General features: G+C 38.3%; 1 protein-coding gene across 8 annotated transcripts in view; it reads left to right on the top strand.

Moving 5' to 3' along the window:
• The window catches only part of TBC1D12 (TBC1 domain family member 12), a 135,609-nt gene extending 109,770 nt beyond the window's left edge, over positions 1-25,839 (top strand). For 6 of the 8 annotated variants that reach the window (XM_053207708.1, XM_027062664.2, XM_027062663.2 and 3 more), the window contains 4 exons: positions 6,501-6,629; positions 6,889-6,998; positions 9,412-9,670; positions 10,462-12,341. In XM_053207708.1, coding sequence (XP_053063683.1) covers positions 6,501-6,629; positions 6,889-6,998; positions 9,412-9,670; positions 10,462-10,530 — 567 coding nt within the window. In that variant the 3' untranslated portion in view covers positions 10,531-12,341. Of the gene's footprint in view, positions 1-6,500; positions 6,630-6,888; positions 6,999-8,717; positions 8,835-9,411; positions 9,671-10,461; positions 12,342-14,221; positions 14,304-18,335 lie in introns of those variants that run through there. The other 2 variants (XR_008292339.1, XM_053207707.1) reach the window with 2 other exon arrangements.
• The last annotated feature ends 420 nt before the right edge of the window (positions 25,840-26,259 follow it).

Genomic DNA, 26,259 nt, shown 5'->3' on the forward strand with positions numbered 1-26,259 from the left:
TAGTTTTAGCCTTACCTCCCAATTTCAGAGGGACCTGATAACTTGAGTTTCTGAGCCTTCCAGATGTATGGCTGAATTGGCTTGCTGCTTATTCCTCCTCTGCTTCCTCCTCTGCAGATATTTTAGTTTCAGCATTCATCATTTCAGCATTTAACTAATTTAACATTTAGTTAAAATTTCTAAAATGCTGTTGACATTTTTATTTACTGTTTATATTATTTTCCATTCTCTTTGTTCTTCTAGGCTAATTTTTTTTTCTTTACCGTCATTTTAGTTGGATTTGGGAGGGAACAAAGAAAAATGTGAGTGTTCAATTTGCCGTGTTTAACTAGAAGTCATAAAACCTCATCTGCTCACCTCTGTCTTAAAATAGGAGAGTTTCAGAGAATAGGATTGTTGTCTGGTACAACTTAACTTACTCTGTTTTGTTACATGTTCATTTGTACGTTTGTTTATTCATTCACTCAACAAATATTTGTGTGGTCATTGCTATATGCCAGGCATTGTTCTAGGCACTTTAGATACCTCAGTGAACAAAATAAAGATTATTCCCCTTCTGACACTTAGGGTTTAGGAGGAGGAGACAAACAACAAACAAATCATGTTATATTAAAAGGTAATAAGTGCTACAGGAAAAGTAAAAAAGTATGGTGTATAAAGGGGGAAAGTGCTAGGTTTGAGAATGGGACAGGTTTTGTATTAAAGAAGATTGTCAAGTAGTCCTTATGGAGAAAGTAAATTTGGACGAGGAGTCTAAACTCTCTTGTTTGGGGTGCCTGGGTGACTCAGTTGGTTAAGCATCTGATTCTTGATCCTCAGCTCAGGTCTTGATCTCAGGGTGGTAAGTTCAAGCCCTGCACTGGGGTCCGTGCTGTACATGAAGCCTATTTAAAAGTGAAATGAAATGAAATAAAGACTCTCTTGCTCATGTTTTATGTCATAGAATTATAAAAACATTATGTAATGTTCACATCTTTTAAAGATTTTATTTTTAAGTAACCTCTACACACCCAATGTGGGGCCTTGAACTCACAACTCTGAGATCAAGAGTCACATGTCTTCAAACCGAGCCAGCTAGGTGCCCTGGTTATAGCTTACTTCTGAGTAGAATAAAACTCTTGAGTCTTGATTATCACCTGTCTGTAGGTCCTCTGATATAAGCTTTGCATTTTGAAGCAAGGAAGTAGGGAGCTATTAATTTGTCTGGACTGTAACTACTGTGAACTTGGCTTGCACTATGGTGGGGCTCTAAGGTCAGTAGATCATAAAGGTGGAAGTGAGGAGACTGCATTTTCCAATATCTCAGAAGGAGTCAGAAACTGTAGACCAGGACTCCGGTATTACTGTAAGAACTTTGCAAGGTGTGTATCTTCCCCACATTTATTTTCATTATAGTTTTCTGTTTGTCTATAGTGATTGTCAGCAAAACAAAAACAAGAAAGATCCGTGTGCATGTGTGCAAAGGCAATAAAGAATAGGGAATATAAGTAGTTGACTTCCTCCCATGACCCAGCCAAGCTTAAGGGAAGGAAAAAAGATTTCAAGTAACAAAGTGGTTCAGTTACACAGGTATTTCAACTGGTAGTTTTACTTCTTTTTCTTTCTTGTTTTTTTTCTTTGTTTTTTTTTTTTTTTGTTTGTTTTTTTTTTTTAAGTAAGCTCTATGCCCAATGTGGGGCTTGAACTCACAACCCCAAGATCAAGAATTGCATGCTGTTTCAACTGAGCCAGCCAGGCACCCCTAAAGTTTTACTTCTTAAGCTGCGTGGTCTATCCATAAGGGTTTTTTGTTTGTTAAAGTTTTATTTTGAATAACTTCAAACAGAAAACTTGCACTAGCTCCATCCCAGCGCCACTTCCAGGATCCAGTCAGAGTTGGATGTGGCATTTAGTTGTCCTGTTGCCTTAGTGTCCTTTCATCTGGAAGTTTTTTAGCCTTTTCTGTCTATCATGACTGTAACACTTTTGAAGAGTCAAGCCTGATTTTATAATGACCCTTTTTTGATTCTTTGGCAGTAGTTTCCTGATCATTTCCTCATGGTTAGATTTAGGTTATACATTTTTCATAGAAATACTATGTAAATGGTGTGCTTATTTTAGTGCATCACAAGTTGATAAATCATACAGAATATTCAGAAATTGGACTTTGAAGATACTGTAGAAATAACTTTATTTTTATTTCCTTTTCATATATATGAAATAGTGATATATGATAAATCTGAGCTTTAAATAGCTCTGTGATACACATCAAATAAAAATTCTAAGAAAGTGTTGTCAATGTTTAAGTGGCATTTTTCTTTTTTGGTATGATGTAAAATAATGTTTTTTAAACAGCATCTTAGATTCAATTAAATATATTTTTAATTCCTTCTATTGGCTACTCTTCTATTACAGATGGTTAACAATTTTAATATAAAAATATATTTTTATATTAGAAATATAATCGTGGGGCGCCTGGGTGGCTCAGTTGGTTGAGCGTCCAACTCTTGGGTTTGGCTCAGGTCATGATCTCGAGGTTTCATGAGTTCAAGCCCCACATGACCCCCTGCTTGGGATTCTCTCTCTCTGTTCCTCCCCAACTCATGCTGTCTCTCTCTCTCTCAAAATAAATAAACTTAAAAAAATTTTTTTAGGGGCGCCTGGGTGGCTCAGTCGGTTAAGCAGCCGACTTCGGCTCAGGTCATGATCTTGCGGTCCGTGAGTTCGAGCCCCGCGTCGGGCTCTGTGCTGACATCTCAGAGCCTGGAGCCTGTTTCAGATTCTGTGTCTCCCTCTCTCTGACCCTCCCCCCATTCATGCTCTGTCTCTCTCTGTCTCAAAAATAAATGTAAAAAAATTTTTTTTTAATTTTTTTTTTAAAGAATATAATTGTAAACAAACAGACATTGTCTTGTCTCTGTACTGTAGTAGTTTCCTATTATTGCCATAACAAATTGCCACAAACTTAGTGGCTTTAAACAATATAGATTTATTATCTGGAAGCTCTGGAGATTAGAAATCTGAAAGTCAAGGTATTGGCAGGGCTGTTATCTTTCTGGAGGCTCTAGGGAAGAACTCACTTCCTTGCCTACTCTGGCTTCTGGAAACTGCCCGCATTCCTTGGCTCTTGACCCTGCACCTCCATCTTCAAAGCTAGTAGTATCGTATCCTCAAGTTTCTCTCTCTCTGATTCTCCTACTTCCCTTTTTTATTTATAAGGATCCTCATGATGATTACATTGGGCACACCCACCAATACACTTACATTGTGATCTCACCATCACAAAATCCTTAATCACATCTGCAAAGTCCCTTTTGCCATGTAAGAAATCATTTTCACAGGTTCCAGCGATTAGGATATAGATCCCGTCCTAGGCACGTTATTCTGCCTACCACAGGCTCTGTCCTCATGGAATTAATACTCTAGAAAATCAAATAGGGAATTTCTGTAGATTTTGCCGAAAGTAATCAGAAGAAGCCAGGGAAGTAGGAGGAGAACAAAAAAATACTGGATCACAGAACCAAACGGAATTCTAGGAGCATAGAAAAGTGCCCATTGGGGTTTATAAGTACTGGTTATCCTGGCAAGAAGTTTCAAGATAGTATAGTAATGGAGTGGGAATCCAGACTGAGGTGTGCTAAAAACTTCAAAGAGAGCTGAGAAAGTAGAAATAGTGATTGTAGGCAAACCTTTCAAAACATTTGGTTGGGAAAAAGAGACCATGGTTTCATTGCAAATATCCTTAGTGGTCTTTTTATGTAAGTCTCTTATGCAAGTCTTTACCAGAAGTAAAGTGGATGATGACTTTTTTTTTTTTTTAGTAAAAGAATGAGGTTTGTTTTTGTTTTTGTTTTTAAATATTTATTTTTGAAGGAGAGAGAGAGAGAGTGAGAGAGCAGAGGAGGGGCAGAGAGAGAAGGAGACACAGAATCTGAAGCAGGCCCCAGGCTCTGAGCTGTCAGCACAGAGCCCAATGTGGGGCTCGAACCCATGAATCGTGAGATCATGACCTGAGCCAAAGTCAGATGCTTAACCAGCTGAGCCACCCATGTGCCCCAAAGAATGAGTATTTTTATAGCAGCAGTTCCATATCACTTATTTGCTAAAAAATTCATAATAGTTCTCCATAACTCACAAGCAAGCATCTATATAGATGAGCTTTTTACTCAATGCCTTTCACTGTTTGTAAATACATCATACTTAAGTTCCCTCATTATAATATCTGATGGAAAAAAGTCTCTTCAACAAATGGTGTTGGGAAAATTGGACAGCAACATGCAGAAGAATGAAACTGGACCACTTTCTTATACCATACACAAATAAATTAAAAATGGATGAAAGATCTAAATGTAAGACAGGAAATCATCAAAATCCCAGAGGAGAACACGGGCAGCAACCTCTTTGACCTCAGCCAGAGCATCTCCTTACTAGACATATCTCCAGAGGCAAGGGAAATAAAAGCAAACATATGAACTATTGGGACTTCAACATTAAAAGCTTCTGCACAGCTCAGGAAACAATCAACAAAACTAAAGTGCAACTTATGGAATGGGAGAAGATATTTACAAATGATATATCTGATAAAGGGTTAGATTCCAAAATCTATAAAGAGCTTAACAACTCAACACCCAAAAAACAAATAACCAGTTAAGAAATGGGCAGAAGACATGAACAGACACTTTTCCAAAGAAGACATCCAGATGGCCAACAGACACATGAAAAGATGCTCAACATCACTCATCATCAGGGAAATACACATCAAAACCATGAGATACCACCTCACACGTGTCAGAATGGCTAAAATTAACAATGCAAGAAACAACAGGTGTTGGCAGGAATGTGGAGAAAGGGGAACCCTTTTGTACTGTTGGTGGGAATGCAAACTGGAGAACAGTATGGAGATCACTAAAGAAAACTAAAAATAGAACTACCCTACATTCTAGCAATTGTACTATTAGGTATTTACCCAAAGGATATAAAAATACAGATTTGAAGAGGTACATGCACTCTAATGTTTATAGCAACATTATCAACAATAGCTGAACTATGGAGAGAACCCAAATGTCCATTGAATGATGAACAGGTAAGGAAGGTGGTATGTGTGTACCACACCACGCTATATACCACCTTCTTTATATATGTGTATACACACACATACACATACATACATACATACATATATACACAATGGAATATTACTCAGCCATCAAAAATAATGAAATCTTGCCATTTGCAATGACGTAATGGAGCTAGAATGTATTATGCTAGTAAAATAAGTCCAAGAAAGACAAATACCATATGGTTTCACTTATGTGGAATTTAAGAAACAAAACAGATGAACATATGGGAAGGTGAGGGAAAAGAGGAGAGAGGAAAACAAACCACAAGAGACTCTTAAAGATGGAGAACAAACTATAAGTTGATGGATGGAGGTGGGTGGGAGATAGGCTAGATAGGTGATGGGTATTAAGGAGGGCACTGGTTCTGATGAGCACTGGGTTTGTATTAAATGATTAATCACTGAATTCTCCGGAAACCATTATTGCACTGTATGTTAACTAAAATTTAAATATAAAGTTAAGAAAAAAAGTTCTCTCATTATAATAAATCTTGTGCTTCAGCTGGGCTGGTCCTACACCTCTTTACTCCTATTTCTTTTCTGCCACTGGAATGGTTTTTTCGTATTTCTTCATCCTACTTTCCAGGAACCCAGCCTCACTGTCCAACCTCCCACAACCTCTTCTGTCTTAGAATTTCAGCAGCAGTACTCATACATTTCTTTTATTCTTAGTTCCTGATTTTCTACCTCAGACAGATGTGCTATAACAATGAAAGCAATCACCTGATTTTCACTATACTCTACTTCGAAAGACTTCAGACTTAGAGAAAATGAAAGTGAGACAATACATGGAGATAGACTTTTGTAACAAGTAAAAGCCAATACTTTATTCTTTTTTTCCAAGAAATTTTCCTAATTCTTTTTATTTTATTTTTGTTGTTTTGAGAGAGAGGGTGGAAGTGAAAGAGGGGCATGGCAGAAAGAGACAATCCCATGAGGGAGAGAGAGACACACACATACACACAAGTAGGGCTCACCTAAAGTGGGGCTTGTGTTCACCCAAAGTGAGGCTTGTGCATACCTGAAGCAGAGCTGGAACTCACCCTATGTGGGACTCAAGGTCATGAACCTTGAGATTGAGCCCTGAGCTGAAGTCAGATGCTTAACCGACTGAGCTACCCAGGCATCCCGTTCCCTAATTCTTTTTAAGCCATAACACATGAACAAGAAATGTAAAATTAGGGAGATTTCATAATTACTAGCAGGTTCTCTGTATTTACTTTCATTGGCAAATAATCCTCGTGGTCTAGTGGTTAGGATCCAGCGCTCTCATTGGCAAATAAAAAGAAATCTTGATTAATTCTACTTTAATCATTTTATAATTTTTTAAGAATACTGTAAGATAAAGTACATAGAATTATTATCGTAAGCATATTTTGATTAATTTCTTTTCTCTTTGAAGGTCCAAGGGATGTCCTTCATAGCAGCAGTTCTTATTCTCAATTTGGAAGAGGCAGATGCCTTCATTGCGTTTGCAAATCTCCTCAATAAGCCATGCCAGTTGGCCTTTTTTCGTGTGGATCACAGCATGGTATGAACATTTGGAATGAATCGTATTTTCCTTTAATTGTTGGTTTCTATAGTCTGAATGCTCTTTTGGAGGGAAAAACAGTAATTGGAAGACTAAAATAAGTTTTTCATTGAAATACGGTTTTGCAAATGCTTGATGAAAAGACTCAGAAAGAGGTGCTAAGCAAGACTTTTTGTTAATTTGTTATTAGGGATTTAATTTCTTCTAGAGTATACTCTAGTATACTCTTTAATAACTTTATTGATATTTCTATCTTTAGATGTTGAAATATTTTGCAACGTTTGAAGTATTTTTTGAAGAAAATCTCTCCAAACTATTTCTTCATTTTAAATCTTACAGTCTTACACCAGACATATATTTGATAGACTGGTAAGTCATAACATACATAAAATATAATTAAAAATAAAAAACCAAGTAGGGGCACCTGGGTGGCCCAGTCAGTTAAATGTCCGACTTCGGCTCAGGTCATGATCTCATAGTTTGTGGGTTTAAGCCCCACATCAGGCTTTGTGCTGACAGCTCAGAGCCTGGAGCCTGCTTCAGATTCTATGTCTCCCTCTTTCTCTCTGCCCCTCCCTTGCTTGTGCGCGCGCTCTCTCAAAAATAAAATACTTAAAAAAAAAAACTTTTTGTGTAATTCAGGAACTAAAGTAAATCTCATGTACAGGATTATACATCTGAAAACTTCTTCCCTTACAAATAGAGAAATTCACATTTTTGTGGGGAAGCATTTGATTAAGAACATGGACTCTGGGCTGAAATGAGAATCCCTCAGTTTGTATTTTAGTCTCTTATATAGAAAATGAGAATAATAATATCTATATCTTAAGTTGGTATGAGGGTGTTTTACATGGATTATCTCATTCAATGCCTAGTACATACTACATATACTCTCAGAAAGAGAGCCATTTCTTTATTCTTCACACACAAGAGCTTGTGATAGTTACGATAGTGGGTTTTTTTTTTTGAAGGCTTGGTTTTTTCAAGGCTTTATCCAGCTTTTTGACAGAAGAGTGTAGCCTTATTTAGGTGCTATTGCCTTTTTTTCAACTTTCCAATTTCAACACTTCCTTGCTAAAGACTCTGGTGAGCCCGTTGATTACAGAACGGAGGGGTGGTGAATTTTGCCAAAGGGATGGTGCAGTTATCTTAAGATAGGTTGTTAAGAGTATGTATGAAACATTCAACCCTTAAATTCTAATCACCAAATTCAGTGGATTTCATGTAAATGATCCTAAGTTTTAATACAGAAAAATAAATAATTAATGGCTTTGATCAAATATGCTGTCTTACCAGTTTTTTGGGGCTTCTTTTAAGATTTTTTTAAAGCTTATTTTTCAGTGTGTTCTCATCCATTCCCACTAGGAACATTAGAGTTCCTCTGGGAAGGACCCAAGATAATGGGGGAGAAGAAAGGTTTTATATCATGAGACCCAGAGGACCAAGATCAAATACTCAGAGGGGGAAGGGGGGGAAATACTCAATTTTCAGGCCTGAGGAGTGTCAACAGGAGACAAACCAGGATCACAATTAATAATAGGGAGCAGGATGGAACCAGTAATGAGTGAGTACTGTGTACTAGAAACTTCCTAGACAGTGGTAGTGCCATTCTCTCTCTCATTTTGAGCAATGAATTACTATTCTCTGTACTACCAAGGGCATGCTTTTTGTTGTGCAATTAAATAATGTGTTTATAATGTAAGAAATAGACATGGTTTTTGTTTCACTGCCTCTGTTGAACTTACTACATACAAATCCCACAATCGATTATGCAAGAGAAAAGAGGAATAAATAAGTGGCAGTGCTAAATAGGGTGGGAGCCTTTAGTTCTCTTCCTCAGGTTTCATCAGCACTACCTCAAATAAACACAATCTTTGTAAAAAAAAAAAAATGTGTATTTTGTGGGTGCCCGGCTGGCTCAGTATGTAGAGCATGCGACTCTTGATCTTGGGGTTGTAAGTTTGAGCCCCATGTTGGTTGTAGAGATTAGTTAAAAATAAAATCTTAAAAAAAAAAAAAAAAGTGTGCTTTGCCAAGGCAGCTTCAAGAAAAGTTCTCTAGCACCTACTCTCCTATTTCCCCAACCAGAATGCCGCCCCGAAGCACCACTGGATAAAGAATTACATGATCAGACATTGTCAGAAAGGATGGGAAAAACCGTTTTGGTGATTCTGTTGGGAGCGTATACATGCTCCAAAAGAAGTAGTAAGTAAAGTTTGGTAAAGGGAAAAACAAAAACCCAGTAGATAGATGTCTGTGGTAGGAGAAGAGAGACAAGTCAGACATTATGATTTTTAGGTTAATAGATACTTGGGTTCCTCATACAATAATAAGTAACTTTTTTCAGCATTTCTTATGTGCCAGGCACTGTTCTAATACTTTACATTTATTCCTTTAATTTTCAAAACAATCCTGAGAGGTAGGTAATATCATTCTTTGTTTACTAATGAGGAAACTGAGGCACAGCAAGGGTGGATATCTTGCTCAAGGTAACACTACTAATGTCAAACTCAGATATTATGGTTTCAAAGACCATATCCTTAACTACTAGGTGATTTTGTCACTCTAATATGTGTTAAGCCATATCTCTGTGGAAGGTTGTAAATTCACATAATTTCGTTATTTGTTACTTTCCCACTGCTCAAGTTTTTGAAAGAAGGAGTTATATCTTATTTGCCTTTTTATCCCTAATTAAGCACTGTTGTTTTTATATAGAGATGTTTAATGAGTGAATGGATAAATGAATGAAAAATTTCAATGACTATTTCCCCCCTAATTTTAGGATCTTCACACTGTATAGCAAATCACTCCCACTTGATCTGGCCTGTAGAGTCTGGGATGTATTTTGCAGAGATGGGGAGGAATTTTTATTTAGGACTGGATTAGGAATCCTCCGATTATATGAAGATATTCTTCTACAAATGGACTTTATTCATATAGCACAGTTCCTAACTAAATTGCCAGAAGATATCACATCAGAAAAGCTGTTCAACTGTATTGCAGCCATTCAGATGCAGAATAGCACCAAAAAATGGACTCAGGTAGAGTGACCTCTTCCTACTTCTTCTAGTAGATATGTTAAAACAATCAGTTGACTTCTTGTAAAAAAAAGTTACTTATTTCTCAAATGTTAGTACTTAATTAAAAATCAATTAAAAACTGATTTTTGACTTTGAAAGAGCAAGAGTTTAAAACGTATTACTCCTCTTTCACCTATCCAAACCTATATTATTTTTATGTAAGTCCAGTAATGTTTTGCATTTAGTGAACTACAATCTACAGCGGTCCCATTTGCCAGAGCAATTCTGTAATTACTTTGGTATCTCAAGTAGACAACAACTGTATTAAACACCTACTGCGTGCTAAGAGTTTGCAATAGAAAGTATATAATGTATGATTTGTAGCTTTTTAGATGCTTTTAGTCTTGTTAGGGAAGCAAACATTGGCAGTCTAAGTTAAGTGACATATAAGATAGCATTATCACTTGCTCCTTGAGTGATAGACGGTAAGCATCATAAGCTCACAGTTTTATTACTTATGAAAATGAAATCTAAGAATACTGATCCAAAAAAAAGAAAGGGAATATCGGTCAAGAAAATGTTCTGTTACCAAATAGTAATTTCATAATATTTGGCAAGTGATAAAAAACTGGAATGTATATACCATAAAATTGGGTTGAAACAAACAAGAGGATTTGAGAATGGCAGTCTTCCAGTGGACAGAGTTAAATATACTAAAGCCTTTTCGTATTAATAAGCTATAGTTATTTAAATATCTTAATCTGTGTGGTAGCTAATTTTGAGGATTAATCTTTCCTTTATATAATTTTCAGGTCTTTGCCTCTGTAATGAAGGATATTAAAGAAGGAGACAAGAATAATAGTCCTGCTTTGAAAAGCTAATCTTCAAAATTAAGACTAAATGTAATGTAAAAGATGTTTTTTTGATAAAAGTTTTTTGTTTCCTATGTAAAAAACATGGAAGAAAATGTTGGAGAAATCTAAACGAATCAAGACATGGGAAAGTGCTGATTTTGAATTCCATGACTGAAGTTAATGAAATGAGTAACTGATTGACAGTATTAATAAAAAAGTATTTTGTAGAGAGCCCTTTTACAAAGGAAAAAGTTTAAATGGCTAGTTCATACTCCATAATTTGGAGTGAACGGTTTAATGCAATAAACTTTTTTAACAGCTTTGGAGATTATTCAAATTTTTACATCTTTTCTTTCTTAACAGTTACATTAAAAGCACTTTGGAGGTCAGAGCAGATTGTTAAATACTACTTTAACTTCCAAAATACTATTTGAAATAAACACCTTAGTACAAACATTGTCTCCAGTTCTGACCTTTTGAAGATATTAGAGACCAAGAGTAAGCAACTTTGATTGTAAATTATTTAAGTCATTGAAGTCATTACCTTCACTCACAGGTTGGGGGAAGTTTGGGTTTTCTGGGAACTGGAAATACTGGTGGGAGCTTGTTTCACATTCAATTAGATGTTTTCCACAGTATCATGTCTGTCTGTTTCTGAAGGGAAATTGTTTCTTAGGGAATTCCTGTCACTCAGAGAATTTTAGCCTTTCTGTTTCTAGTGTAAGAAATTGTTCTATTACTAGAATTATTAAATTCATCTAGTAATTTAAGAAAGCTAACTGGTAGAAGGAAAGTTCTTTGCACTTTAGTGGACTGAAGACTTGATTTTGGAAGTAAGTCCATAAATATCAATGAGATTTTTCACTGGTAAGAGTAAAACATATGAATTCTGAGAGTTCTTAAATAGCATGCTACTTGGCAAGATGTTAAACTTCTTAGTTGAAATTCCTTCACTGTCTGTAGAAACAAAATTTAATTCCGTTTTAAATTTGAAATCTTAATATGTAGCCAAGTCTATGACTTGTAAAACACTGTGCATAATTTTCTAATCAATGGAAATAAGAGTAAAAGAAAAAGATAAAATTAACTTTTTTCTAACAAGTCTAACTTTGATGGTATAGTGGATAAAGAAATTAATTATTGGTAAATACATATGAAATTTATTATATTATGTTTAATCCTTGAACCTAAATCACTTGAATATTATAAGTGATATCTGTATAACATGCTCTTTTGTTAATAATTAGATGTACAGTGTGCTTTTATGTTGCAGTTTGGTTTAAAACAAATCTTAAGCATACTATTTCTGGTAGCAGTATGTAGTCTTCAAACTAACAAGCCTGAGAACCTTGTTAGTTCAGTGACTGCCTCTTTAGGAGTATGGGACCAGATGGTGTCCATATATTTTTACCCCATGGGTCATTCTAGCCTAGGGACCACTAGTGGAACCCTCAGAAGTTAACTCCTATCTTTGGAGCTTACTTAGTGGAAACTAGTAGTGTAATAATATTGAGGGAGTATCCAGGGTCTTAATAGGTTTTAGAATGACATTTTAACTCTGGTAACTACTTCCTTGGTATTGGTGGTCCTGGTAACAGGGAATGTAACCGCTGGCAGTAATCTCATTGAAGTTATACTACCTGCCTAAATTTAATCTTACTTTTGTGTATTTGTTTCCTGAGTTGACCTAAATTACTGTATTACTTTTTCTCATTTTTATTATTGTACAGTTTCTTTACCTTTCAAATATAAATCTGTATATAAAATGTAAATACAAGGAATTCACTAAAAACCACTATTAATAATTACTGTGTAAATAAAACTTGTAAGCAGAGTAATTACTTGAAATGAGTGTTCATTACTTTGGGGATAACTGGTTTATTTTACCACATTTGGAGGAAAAGAATAACCTTTTTTTTTTTTTTTTTTTTGCCAAATTTCTTCTTCAGGGGATATTTTTAGTCCTTCAGCCTCTTGAGACTGACCATACTGGCAGTTCAAATATTGTACTGTATCTTCCTTTGAACCTACTCTACAGGCAACATAAGGTTGTTTTACATGGTCAGTGTATGATAGGTTGTTTGGTTTTCAGTTAAAAAATAAGTTTTCCTAAAAATCTCCAAGATTATGTAAAATTTAATATGTATAATGTTTCGTTTGTCTACTTAATATATATATTATATGTATATTATATATATACAATATATATATATATATATTATTTCTCATTTTATGTCCTTTCAGCCAGGTATACATTGTATTATTTAAGTGGTACTTAGAAGATCCCAGTAAGTAGCATAATTTTCTTTTTTTTTTAATTTTTTAATGTTTATTTTTGAGAGAGAGAGAGTGCAAGCAGGGGAGGGGTAGAGAGAGAGGGAGACACAGAATCCAAAGCAGGCTCCAGGCTCCAAGCTGTAAGCACAGCTGTGCTTACAGCTTGGAGCCCGATGCAGGGCTTGAATGAACTCATGAACCGTGAGATCGTGACCTGAGCTAAAGTCGGATGCTTAACCAACTGAGCCAACTAGGTGCTCCAGGTAGCATAGTTTTCTGAAAGCCCTAGAACATAGTTACGGTTTTTGCTGATTTCTTTTGCATTGATGCTCTTCATATAATGTTATTGGTTTGGGTATATTTGTTTGACTTTACAAAAGTTGGGTAGCATTTGCAAAAGGGCATTGGGATTGTGAAGCCTCCGACTTTAGGATAACAGCTTTCATTGTAGCTTGGGAATTGATGCTATTTTTATCTAGAGCAGTCAACATTTTAAGAGTCTATACTGTTAGTGTAATTCTAAATTATATAATCATGGAATAATTTATATTACTTCATAATGCCATACATTTTATTTTTCTTTTTCTTATTTTTGATTGATAAAATTCTTTTGTATTCCATGAGCATATTCAGACAGCAGAGATGGGTATAAAAGAGGTGAAAAAACATGTAAAATAGCCATGTTTAATTTTCTACGACTAGTTGGCATATACAGTGTCAGAAAACAAAGTCTTACCTCTGGGGGAAAAAGTGATTTTTGTATTGAATTCATGTTATTTTGATGTTATATGTGATGCTGACGTGAGCACTCATGTTATTTTGATGTTATCAAAGCAGTGTCCAAAATAGGAATTCCCAAAATTAGTAAAACTTCATTAATTATAACTTCACTGCTTCACCCATGTAAAAACAAAAATTAAAACAGAAGATTTCAGGGAAACTAGTGACTTCAGAGAGAAGAAATCCTGGCCCGTTGAAAATATTTTTTGTTTACTAACAGTGTAATTGCAATAGAAGTGAAATACTTGGTACTTTAAATGAGAGTGGGAACATTTGCTAAGCCCTGCTAAGCATTGCCTCTTAATATTTTGATAGACTAAATAAAGTTGCAAGGCTTGGGAAGTTAGCAAAATTGCGTTTCTTTCCAAACATTCTACCATTTAATGTGGTTTTATTATTTGCATATCATCCTGTGGGTTGAGCTTGTTTTCTAATAAATGCCAGAAGATTTGACTTTTAAAAAAATTGCAAAGTGTTTTCATTTGTTGAACATTTAAGTAAACAGTACTTTATGGTTTTATTTAAGGTAACTTGACTTTTGTACTATTGCAATATATTTGGAGAGTCACTTTTGTAATAAAAATGTAAATGATATACAGATTTGAAAAAGTATATAAAATTGACAGCGGTGCATGTATGTTCTCATTTTTTTCATCTTCAGGCAAAGTATCATACATAATGATACTATAAAACCAGAAAGTGAAGCTTCAGTTTTTCCTGATCTAGGCACTATTGATAATGTTGTAAGTAAATGATGTATTTTGATTATTACATAAATTGCAAAGCCTTTTAATTTTAGCATGTATATATATATATTTTTTAATTTTTTTAATGTTTATTTTTGAGAGAGACAGAGCGTGAGTGGGGGAGCGGCAGAGAGACAGAGGCATCGAATCCCAAGCAGGCTCCAGGCTCTGTCAGCACAGAGCCTGACGTGGGGCTCAAACCCACGAGCCGTGAGATCATGGCCTGAGCCGAAGTTGGACACTTAGCTGACTGAGCCACCCAGGTGCCCCTAGCACCTTAAGAAATTTTGAAAGGAAAGTATTTACTTGATTAAAACCTTGTAGATTGTACGTAAGATTCCTGAGAAGATAAGTTGAAAAGTGTTTGAATGATAGAGTTCTATTCTTAATGTATACCAAGTGATTTTTAAATAAATTATAGTGCACTAAGGAAATATCCCATTACTTGTAGTATTTCTTCTGATTTGATTTTGAAGGCCACTTATGTGAGCCCTTGAAAAGTAAATAGTTCTCGGGCACCTGGGTGGCTCAGTCGGTTGAGCGTCCGACTTCGGCTCAGGTCATGATCTTGGGGTCTGTGAGTTCGAGCCCTGCATCAGGCTCTGTGCGGACGGCTCAGAGCCTGGAGCTTGTTTCAGATTCTGTGTCTCCCTCTCTCTCTCTGCCCCTCCCCCTCTCTTGCGCGCGCGCGCGCGCGCTCTCTCTGTCAAAAATAAACAAACATAAAAAAGTAAACAGTTCTCATAAAACTTGTTAGACTACATGTTTTACACTCCTTTAAAAATGCAAATCAGGGGCACCTGGCTGGCTCAGTAGAGTGTGTGACACTTGAGGTTGTGGGCTGAAGCCCCACATTAGGTGTAGAGATTATTTAAAAAAAATTTTTTTTTTAATGCATATCAAGGGTACCTGGGGTGGCTCAGTCGGTTAAGTGTCTGACTCTTGATTTCTACTCAGGTCATGATCTCCCCATCTGTGAGTTCGAGCCCTGAGTTGGGCTCTACACCGAGCGTGCAGACTGCTTGTCTCTCCCCAACCCTTCCCCACTCGTGCACACACTCTCGCACAGGCTCTCTCACATGCTCCTGCTCTTTCTCTCAAAAGAGGTAAAATAACTGAAAAAAAAATGCAAATCAAATCCTATCATTTCTTGCTCATGACCCTCTAGTGACATTCCTCATAATTAAAATCCAAACTTTTTTACTCTGCTCTACAAAGTCCTATCTGTTGTGGTCTCTGCCTGTCTCTGCAATTTCAACTACCATTCAACCTCATTAATTCTACTGCAGACCTAATGGTTTCTTGCCATTTCTCAATTTGCCAACCTCCTATCTACCTAAGGGCTTTCATTCTTGCTGTTCCCTCTGAAATGCTTTTTACCTAGGTCTTTGTATGGCTTATGTTCTCTTTTCATTCAGGTTCCTGCTTAATATCACCTCCTCAGAGTTGTACCTTTGTGTAAATATCCATCCTCTGTCATTCTCATGACCTTCCTCAGCTTCGTATTTCTTTATCCTATCACTTACCACTACCTGTCTTTTGTTTTGTTTTGTTTTGTTTTTTAAAGTAGGCTCCATGCCCAGTGTGGAGCCCAACGCAGGGCTTGACTCATGACCCTGAGATCAAGAGTTTGATGCTTAAGCAACTGAGCCACCAGGGCTCCCCTGCCTGACATTGTTTTATTCCTTATTTGTTGTTTCCACTGAAGTGTCAACTCTGAGGTCAGAAACATTGTCTTTGTTTACCACTGAATTGCTAGTGCTCAAAATAGTGTTTGGCATTAGTCATGACAATTGGATGAAAAGATTTTTATTTTAGGCCATTCTTCAGTGAACTTACCTTTCACTTAAAATATTTCTGTTAGGGCACCTGGGTGGCTTAGTTGGTTACATGTCCAAATCTTGTTTTTGACTCAGGTCTTTTTTTTTTTTTTAACTTTTTTTTTTCCTTTTAAAGTTTATTTATTTTGAAAGAGAGAGAGAAAGAGAGCACAGGAGGGGCAGAGAGAGGGAGAGAGAGAATCTCAAGCAGGCTCTGCACTGTCAGTGTGGAGCCTGATGTGGGGCTCAAACCCACCCACCCCGAGATCATGACCTGAGCTGAAATCAAGAGTCTGACGCTTAACCAACTGAGCTACTCAGGCACCTCTCTGCTCAGGTCTTGATCTCAGAGGCATGAGATCGAGCTCTGTGTTGGGCTCCACACTGGGCATGGAGCCTGCTTAGGATTCTCTCCATCTGCTTCTGCCTCTGCCTCTGCCTCTCCCTCTCCCTCTCCCTTCTCCCTCTATCCCTCTTCCTCTCCCCTCTTCGTCTTCTGCCTCTCTCCCTTGTTCACGCACACACACACACACACACACACACACACACACACACACAAACTCTCTCTCTAAAATAAATATTCCCATTAGATTATGCACTTAGGTAGAAACCCAACTCAGATGATTTCTGGTTCATTCAGAAAGTTCACTTAAAGGTTGGGTGAAAGAGACTGAGCTAAGAGATGTCAGAAATAGGAATATCAGGAGAGTGCTGGGGTCAGAAAAAACAAGAGACAATCATAAAGGAGTTTCCATAAAGGAGTAATTGATAGTGTCAGGTGGCATTGAGGTTGAGACAGGGATTGAGACATGTCCATTAAATTTAGCAGTGTGTAGATCATTCATTTCCCTAGTTAGTTTGGTATATATTGAGTGTAGCAGCCAGACAAATGGTTGAAGAATCAGTGGGAGGCAAGGAAATAAGATTGCTAGTGTAGATAATTCTAAAGTTAGCTGTAAAGGGAAAGAGAGAGCAGATAGTAAATAACTGGTAGGGAAGAAAGGAAGTTGCCTCTTTCCTTTTTTAAAGATGAAAGTGAAGTATTTAATGTTAAGCATTTAAATATTAATGGGAGATATTCAGTAGAGGTTTGAGAAATAGTGGGATAATATGTAATCTAAGATTCGTGAGTAGGCTGCAGGGAAATGGATGCAGAGTATGACATAAGGGAAAGTGGAAATGGTGTTCAGATCATATGAAAGTAGGTTTGTAAATTTGGTGTTGGGAATCTGAAAGGGGAGTTCTGTCTGTAGCAATTGTTTACTTAGGTAGATAGGAAGTGGGGCCATCTAGTGTCAGCAAGGGGGCATGGTTTTGTTTTTTGATTTCTGAATTTTTTTCCACTTCTACAATTGGGTGGATGGGTGAATCCATTAATATGAAAAGGATTTCTAAAAGAGAAAGACATTTTATGGGGGTGGGGAAAAATAATGACTTGTAACATCTTAGAAAAAAATATTGATGCCTCATCTGGACAGTCTACCTCTGACTTTTGTGTCCTGCCCTCGTGCCAACTCTGCTTCAGTCATACTGGCCACTTCCTAATACTCAAACATGCCTGAGCTTGTTCCTGCCTTAGTCTTTTTGCACTAGCTGTAGCTTCTACGTGGACTATGAGGGATTCAGAACACACCTTCCCAGAATGTGCCAACTTTGCATGCTGATTATTTTGAGCTGAAGACAAGGCCCAAAAGAGTTCAGAAGAGGTTTTTGTTTTTTTTGTTTTTTGTTTTTTGTTTTTATACCTTCTCCATCAACTGCCTAAAAGAATTTAGATACAGGGCCTGGTCCAGGAAGAACGTTATCACCAAAGATAGGTACAAAGAGTATGGACTAGAGATGGTAACCTGGTAAGCTGTGGGGAACTTGGTGCAGGACCTGTTTGTTCAAAGTTCTCTCTGTGTCTCTTTCCCTCTGCATGGCATGGCTTACATTTGTTTACCAAACATTTGCTGTTCCCATCTTCAAGTGAATTGTCTTCCTTCCCTTTGAAGTCCCAGACCCCCTCCCCTTCTTCTTAGCTCAAAATGGTTTGTAAGCCTCAATTGCCTGACTATTGGGGAGACTCTCGATTTCACTGTGGGGCTTCTGTATGTATATAAGTAATTAAATTTGTTTTCCTCTTGTTAATCTGTCATATGCCAATTTGATTAGTAGACCAGATAAAAGAACCTAGAAAGGTAGAGGAAAAATTATTCTTCCCCTATAGCTGGCTACCACGAAGGAAGAAACTTCACTGGCTGAACACTTCGCTCTGAGGCTGCTGCAGCTGAGAGATCTTGGGATCTCTGGAAACAAAAAACAAAAAACAAAAAACTGGCAGAAGGTAAGAATTCATACCACATCCATCTCCTGGATCTTTGCCTGCAGGGTTTGGTGGAAGCAAGAGTCCTTTCTTGTCCGTTTCTAAATTTAGATTTGCAGGAGGAATTATTTGTGAAACTAGTTCCTTTGGCATAGCAACTCTGGTAAAGATTTATTGTGAGTACTCTTGATTTTTATTGATCCTTTTCCTCCCAGAGATGGTCACTGTTTTTCTTTGTTTCCATCTATCTTTGGCATAGGCCCATAAGTTGGCTGTTCAAGCCAGCATTGTAGACTGGTGAGTTCACAATTGTCACCAGACCAGCATCTGTTTAGACAAACCGTTGTGAGCTAATGGGCACATGAGGTAAAGGCTCCTGATAAGGGACATCTTTGAAGCCAAAGCTACAAAATTGGTGGGCACAAGTCAAGCACTTTGGAGCTGTTAGGGTGCTCTCCAACTAACTCAAAGACACCTGTGTTAGGATAAGTTGGTTACTGAATGGGTTGCATTGACACCAGGTCACCTGCCAACCTCAAGGAAATAATCTGTGCAACAAGGTACACTGTGAAACACCACACAGTCCCCAACCCAGGGGAGTTTGGCTCCGAGAAACCCAAGGATTAGGGGTGCCTGGGTGGCGCAGTCAGTTAAGCATCCGACTCTTAATCTCGGCTTAGGTCATGATCTCAGTTCATGGGTTTGAGCCCCGTATCGGGCTCTGTGGATAGCGTGGAGCCTGCTTGGGATTCTGTCTCTCCTCTCTGTCCCTCCCCACTTGTGTGCACGCATGCATGTGCTCTCTCTAAATAAATAAATAAACTGAAATAAAATTAAAACACCAGGGATTAGCTAAAGCTGTTAATATGCACAAGAGGAAAACCAGGTGAAGTTTTCCTTTTGTCTTGTACTGTGTCTTGAAAGCTTGGCTTTGTGACCAGTGAGAATATTGTCTCTGGTCTCTGGCAGCTGGGAGGTACGTGTACCAATATGCATCTTGGTGGACGGTTGAATAGACTGGGGTTCCCAGTTACAAAGTCATAAGCAGCATTCTCTTCATCTGACTTTGTCAGCTTCAGACAAGTGTATCATAAGGGGCTTTGTCATCTCAGCCTTCATTGTTTTGTTGGTGCTGGAAAAAATCGGATTCCAGAAGTGCCTGCTCCGTGTCACAGATTAGTGAGTCTATGATTGGAAGTACCTCTTGTGGGAAACCAAGACACTGTTTCCACTATGCAGTTCTTAATGCCTCTAACCCTGTGATGAGGAGCTTTACTTTCCTAGACTATCTTCGGAGTGAATGTTTTGGATCACGGGGGCTGCATCTTCTGCACCTGCTCCAGGGATGCCTATTGTGTTCGTGGTAACAATTTATTCTAATCTCAAAGAGTTACCTCTGAGTTATTCCACAAAAAGGCTTATTGAATGGAGTTGCTATTATAACAAATATATCTTTGAAGGTCTTACTCATCAATGGCTAGATGATGGATTTCTTGAACTGCAAAAGCTTTTACAATTGAAAAATTTTTAGAGAGTTCTCATCCTAAACAGCTCTTTTATTGGTACCTATGGGAAGACCAAATTGAAAAGAGGACACAAGAAGTATAACAGCTAGCTTTAGGAATTCCCTTAATAAGAGGAAAGAACAGAAATTGAACTTCGAACAAAAATTAAAGACCACATCTTATGTAAATCTTCCCTTCTCCTCCCTTTCATATGCCCTTTTATGTCTGACTTTCCCTGACCCTTCAGAAGATCTTTTGTATCTCTGAGCCCAGGGTCTAAGCCCACCTCTCAAAGCCCTACACCATCTCCTCAGCCAATTCTCTTAGATCCTAAAACTTCTCCAGTTTCTCCAGAAAATCCATTAAATACCCAGTTGCCTGCTTTAACTTCCTTTTGTTTACAAGATTTACAAAGAGCACTCTGGCTTGATCTCCAGGCCCAGGGTGTACAGGTTACTTATGTTAATACTAAAAGAAGCCAGGAAGCAAATGTAGCACAAGCACCTAAGAAGGGCAGTGGGCACCTAAGAAGGGCTGTCTTTACTATTCTTATAACTCCTCCTAGTTTCCAGGTCTCTATATCCAGTCTCTGCCAGCTTCAGGCATTCCTATGCAGTGTATTTTGCCGAAGTATCCTGACCTCCACTGCAAAGAATTCATGTTCCCTGGACAACAGCAGACCTTTTAAATTACAAAGACCTTTTACCTCTACTTTCAGAAGATCTCACCAAATTTAGAGTTGAGTTCGAAAGATTGGTGACCATTAACACTTCCACTCACAGGAGCTGTATTGGCTACTACGGGGTGTTCTTCTTGTCCAGGATTATACTGTATAATCAAGACAAGCCACACAGCCCCCTGGGGAAAACCCCACACACAGAGGAAACAGGGCCAGAATTTCTTCCAGGCCCTCCTACAAATGACCAGGAAATGGCTCAGCTGAAGACTCATATTCAAGGCTTGCTTGATAGGAACAATATTGGAGAATTTCCCCCCACTTAGCATTGGTCTAAGGTTGAATTTTTCACTCACAAAGGAGAGCATCCAAAGACCTTTGTTGAACACTTTTAAAAGAATTGTTTATTTAGGGGCACCTGGGTGACTCGGTTAAGCGTCCGACTTCGGCTCAGGTCATGATCTCACAGTTCATGAGTTTGAGCCCTGTGTCAGGCTCTATGCTGACAGCTCAGAGTCTGGAGCCTGCTTCAGATTCTGTGTCTCCCTCTCTCTCTCTGCCTCTCCCCCATTCACACTCTCTCAAAAATAAATAAAAACATTAAAAAAAATTTTTTTTAATGTTTATTTGAGAAAGAAAGTGTAAGCCAAGTCAGCAAAGAGCCTGACTTAGGGCTTGATCCCACAAACCACAGATCATGACCTGAGCCAAAATCAAGAGTCAGTTACCTAACCAACTGAACCACCCAGGTGTAGTTGAACGCTTTATACAGACTTTTCAGTAACATACCACATTGAACACAGAAGCCCTAGTACATAGAAATCTTTTAATTTCGCTGTAGTGGGAAAATTTCTCCCTATTATAAAAAAAAAGCATGGTGGGGGTGCCTCAGTGGTTCAGTTGGTTAAGCATCCAGCTTTGGCTCAGGTCATGATCTCAGAGTTCGTGAGTTCAAGCCCTGCACTGGGCTGTGCACTGGTAGTGCAGAGCCTGTTTGGGATTCTCTCTCCTTCTCTTTCTCTGCCCCTTCCCCACTTGTGCTCTCTCAAAATAAACTTTTTAAAAAGTTAAAAAAAAATACAAGAGGAAACAGTTAAAAGCAACAATGCTTGCTTTACAACTTGAATCTCTAGAAAAGCAAAAGCATGACTCTGAGAGTAACTCAGAATCTACTTATAGCCCTTCCCATTTGTCTCCAGGCAGTTGCAGGTACTGTAAAAAATCAGGAAGAAATTTTGGAGGAAAAACTGGCCTACACTTAAGAGAAAGGAAAGTTTACAGAACAACAAAACAATCTATCTAGACCCATCACCCCCAGAAGGTTTTTCTCCTCCTGTGGGACAGTTCCCCCATAAATCACAGGATCAGCTGATCCTCACCTGCACCCAGAGTCTACCATTAAACCTAAAATAGAGGATTAGGAACTGGATTTCTTTCTTTTTTTTTTTTTTTTTAAAGTTTATTTATTTTGAGAGACAAAGAAAATGCTAGTGGGGAGGGGCAGAGAGAAGGGGAGAATCTCAAACAGGCTCCTCACTGTCAGTACAGAGCCTGACACAGGGCTTGAACTCACTGAACTGTGAGATCATGACCTGAGCCAAAATCAAGAGTTGGACACTTAACTGACTGAGCCACTCAGGCGTCCCAGGAACTGGATTTCTTAATTGACGCTGGTGTGACTTTCTCTACCACCTGTTCAGAGGATTTCTCTCTGCCTGTCACCTCTGATTCTATTCAAGTTAGAGGAGTCTCTGGGCAACCTATTTCATTGCCCATATCCCAGCTCACCCCAATATCCTTAGGCCCTCTTTAACAGCCATAATGCTTTTCTAGTGTCCAGCTCCTCACCAGCACACCTTTCGGATGGAGGTTTGTTATGTAAATTTAATGCCACTATAAAATGTAATAAAGGCATTTTTATTTCCCTATCCTCAAACCAAACCCCAGATTTCCTACTTTGCTTACTAGAAATTTATCTCAATTTAAATTCTTCTGAAAAGGATGAGTGTTTAAAAGATGTCCCAATTGGGGTCCCTGGCTGGCTCAGGCGGTGGAGCATGCGACTCTTGACCTCAGGGTCGTGAGTTCAAGTGAGTGAGTGCCTGAGTAAATACATACATACATACAGTCCCAATTAATCTCTGGGCTACACATGCAGATGAACTTGAATTGTTACGGAGTACGGAGCCTGTGCACATCACTTGGAAAAAGAATAAACAGCTTCCATCAGTACTAGCCCAATATCCTTTTCCCAGAGATGCAGAGTTAGGAATTGGGCCTAGAATAGACTTTCTCTTGCAGCAGGGTATACTTGTCTTTACTTCCTCACCCTGTAACACTCCAATCTTGCCAGTAAAGAAAGAATGTAAATTTGACTCAGGCAGGAACCAAATTTATTAATTTGTACAAGACTTAAGAGTCATAAAATCTTCCATAATTCTTCACAACCCTGTAGTCCCTAGTTCAGCTACTATTCTCACCTCAGTGCCTGCTGATGCAGCCTGGTTTACAGTAATTGGCCTCTGCTCAGCTTTCCTTTCAATCCCATTGAATTCTGACTCACTCTTTGCCTTTGCTTTTAGAGGGAGACACTTAATGTAGACTTCCAGACTTCAGGGATATTGTGAATCTCCTCTGTGGTTTCCCAAGTCCTTAAAGCTGACTTGTTCTGTATTCTTCACTCAAGGTTCCACTCTTGCTATATGTTGGTAACTTTTCACTTTGTAATCAAATTAGGGAGCTCTTACACTCTCCCTCATTCTCCTAAAGGCGCTAGCTGAATGAGGCTGTAGAGACCCCAGATCTAAACTTCAGTGGGTGCAAACAACTATTACCTACTTAGGACATGAGGTACCTCAGGGGAGGGCACTCAAAAGCTCACCCCAAAATGCTTTGAGTCAATTTTGTCCATTCTTTTTCCCAAAATGAAAAAAGTGATGTATATTTCTAGAGCCAGCTGACTACTGCTGCCAATGGATTCCTAATGTTACTGCTTTACTAAACCTCTGTATGCCCTCTTCCCACATACCACTCCAGAGACCCATTTCCTGGCCTTCAGAGGCACTAACCTCCTTTAAGACCTTAACGTTGTCCACGCCCCTAGCTCTTGGCTTACCTAATTTTGACCAACCTTTTTCTCTATACTGCCATGAAAATAATGGGAGTGCTGCAGGTATTGTAGGACAACCTTTTGCCTCCCAGATACGTCCTACAGCATATTTCTCATGCCAGTTAGACCTTGTGGCATCAGGGATGCCCTCATGTTTGTGTGCAATAGCTGCAGCTGCCACCTGGATTGACAGCTTTCATTAGGCTCCCTCGTTCACCTCTAATTTTGTCATGTTGTGTCTGCCCTCTTAAAAGTTCATAAGGCATAGCACTTCTCTATATGGTGACAACCACTTATGAACAGGCTCCTTTGACCAACCCTTGTATCATCTTACGTCATCTTACATTTTTTTTTTAAGATTTTAAAACAGGTTTTAATGTAATTTCTAACTCCAGTGTGGGGCTTGAACTCACGATCCTGAGATCAGGAATTGCATGCTCTACGGACTAAGCCAGCCAGGCACCCCAACAATTTCTTTTTGAGTAGGCTTGAGTTAATGACCCCAAGATCAAGAGTCTCTTGCTCTACTGACTGAGTTAGCCAGGAGCCCTGGTTGTAACAGTTTAAGTATTTTACTGCCCCTCCCTGATGATGGAGAGCCCCACTCCATTTCACATGATTGCACTGCAACTGTAGAAATGATTTCAAAGCCACGAGAGGACCTCTAAGATACCCCTTTGGACAACCTAGATGTACTTCTATTTTTTTTTACCTAATTTTGGAAAAGAAATTTCCAGGGAAACATAATAGTTTCCTCACATGAAAGAGTTGAAGCATATTCTTTACCAATGTAAAATCAGCCCAAGCTGCCAAACACAGCTGTTACTAGAGCTGGCATATTGGCACAAGGGAAAACTATACTTACTTACACAGACTTTTAGAGTCTGCCATGCTGTTGGCACAATTTGGAAATCCCATGGATTCTTAACTTCTACATTATTCCTATTGCTAATGGACATATAGTTGTTACCCAATTAAGCTATTCACCTCTCTTCTAAAAACTGTCTTTGTTCACTGTTCAGCCCATACCAAGCAGGCTGATACCATATCATTAGGAACTGATAGGGCTGTTAAATATCCCACTGCAAATGAACCCCCTATCCTTTTTCCACCTAATTTTTAACCCTGCTTTTTCTTGGCTGACATGATTAATGCTAAGGCAAATGCCCCACAATCTGAAAAAGACAAATAGATACAAAAGCGTGCCCGTTATCAGAGAGGTTATACATTGGGACAAACATGACCTTTTGGCTTGTACTTATCTCCCACCAAATGAGACACACATGCAGATGGGAGATAGTTAAGGAACTAAAAACAATTGGTTTTGTCTTGGCTTCCACAAACCTTCTGATTAAAGTATTTCCCAGTGTACCACTTGTAAATCTCACCAAATTTCTGGAATAAATCAGTACAACCATACCTTGTTTTATTGTACTTTGCTTTATTGCACTTTGTATATATTGCATTATTTTTACAAATTAAAGATCTTTATCTGGCAACCCTATGTTGAACAAGTATATGGGTGCCATATTTCCAAAGGTATTTACTCACTTTATGTCTCTGTGTCATATTCTGGTAGTTCTCACAGTGTTTCAAACTTTTTCATTATTTGTTGTGGTGATCTGTAATCAGTGATTACAACTTGCTGAAAGCTCAGATGATGGTTAGCATCTTCTAACAACAAAGTATTTTTTTTAATTTTTCTAAGTTTTTTTAAAATTTATTTTGAGAGCAAGCAAGAGCAAGCAGGGGAGGGGCAGAGAGAGAGAGAGGGAGAGAGAGTCCCAAGCAGGCTCCATGCTTTCAGCACAGAGCCAAATGCAGGGCTCAATCCCACGAACTCTGAGATCATGACCTGAACCAAAATCAAGAGTCAGATGCTTAACTGACTAAGCCACCCAGATGCCCCAGCAACAAAGTATTTTTTAGTTAAGGTATGTACATTGCTTTTTTATTTTATTCACTTATTTTTAGAGATTTAAAAAAAAATTTTTTTTAATGTTTATTTATTTTTGAGACAGAGAGAGACAGAGCATGAACGGGGGAGGGTCCGAGAGAGAGGGAGACACAGAATCTGAAGCAGGCTCCAGACTCTGAGCTGTCAGCACAGAGCCCGACGCAGGGCTCGAACTCATGGACGGTGAGATCATGACCTGAGCCGAAGTCAGATGCTTAACTGACTGAGCCACCCAGGCGCCCCAGAGATTTTTAAGTAATCTCTACACCTGATGCAGGGCTTGAACTCAGAACTCTGAGATCAAGGGTCACACCCTCCATCAACTGAGCCAGCAAGGCGCACTGTACATTTGCTTTTTTAGACATAATGCTATTGCATACTTAATAGAACTACAGTATAGTGTAAATATAACTTTTATATGTACTGGAAAACCAAAAACATTAATTTGACTTGCTTTATTACGATATTGGCTTTATTATGGTGGTCTGGAATTGAAACCACAGAGTGTCTGAGGTATGCCTGTATACCTCAGGAAGTTCTCCTAGTCCCACACTATCCTTTGTGACACTCCAAATCGATTT

The sequence above is a fragment of the Acinonyx jubatus genome, chromosome D2 (genome assembly GCF_027475565.1).
Source record: "Acinonyx jubatus isolate Ajub_Pintada_27869175 chromosome D2, VMU_Ajub_asm_v1.0, whole genome shotgun sequence".
Taxonomy (NCBI): domain Eukaryota; kingdom Metazoa; phylum Chordata; class Mammalia; order Carnivora; family Felidae; genus Acinonyx; species Acinonyx jubatus.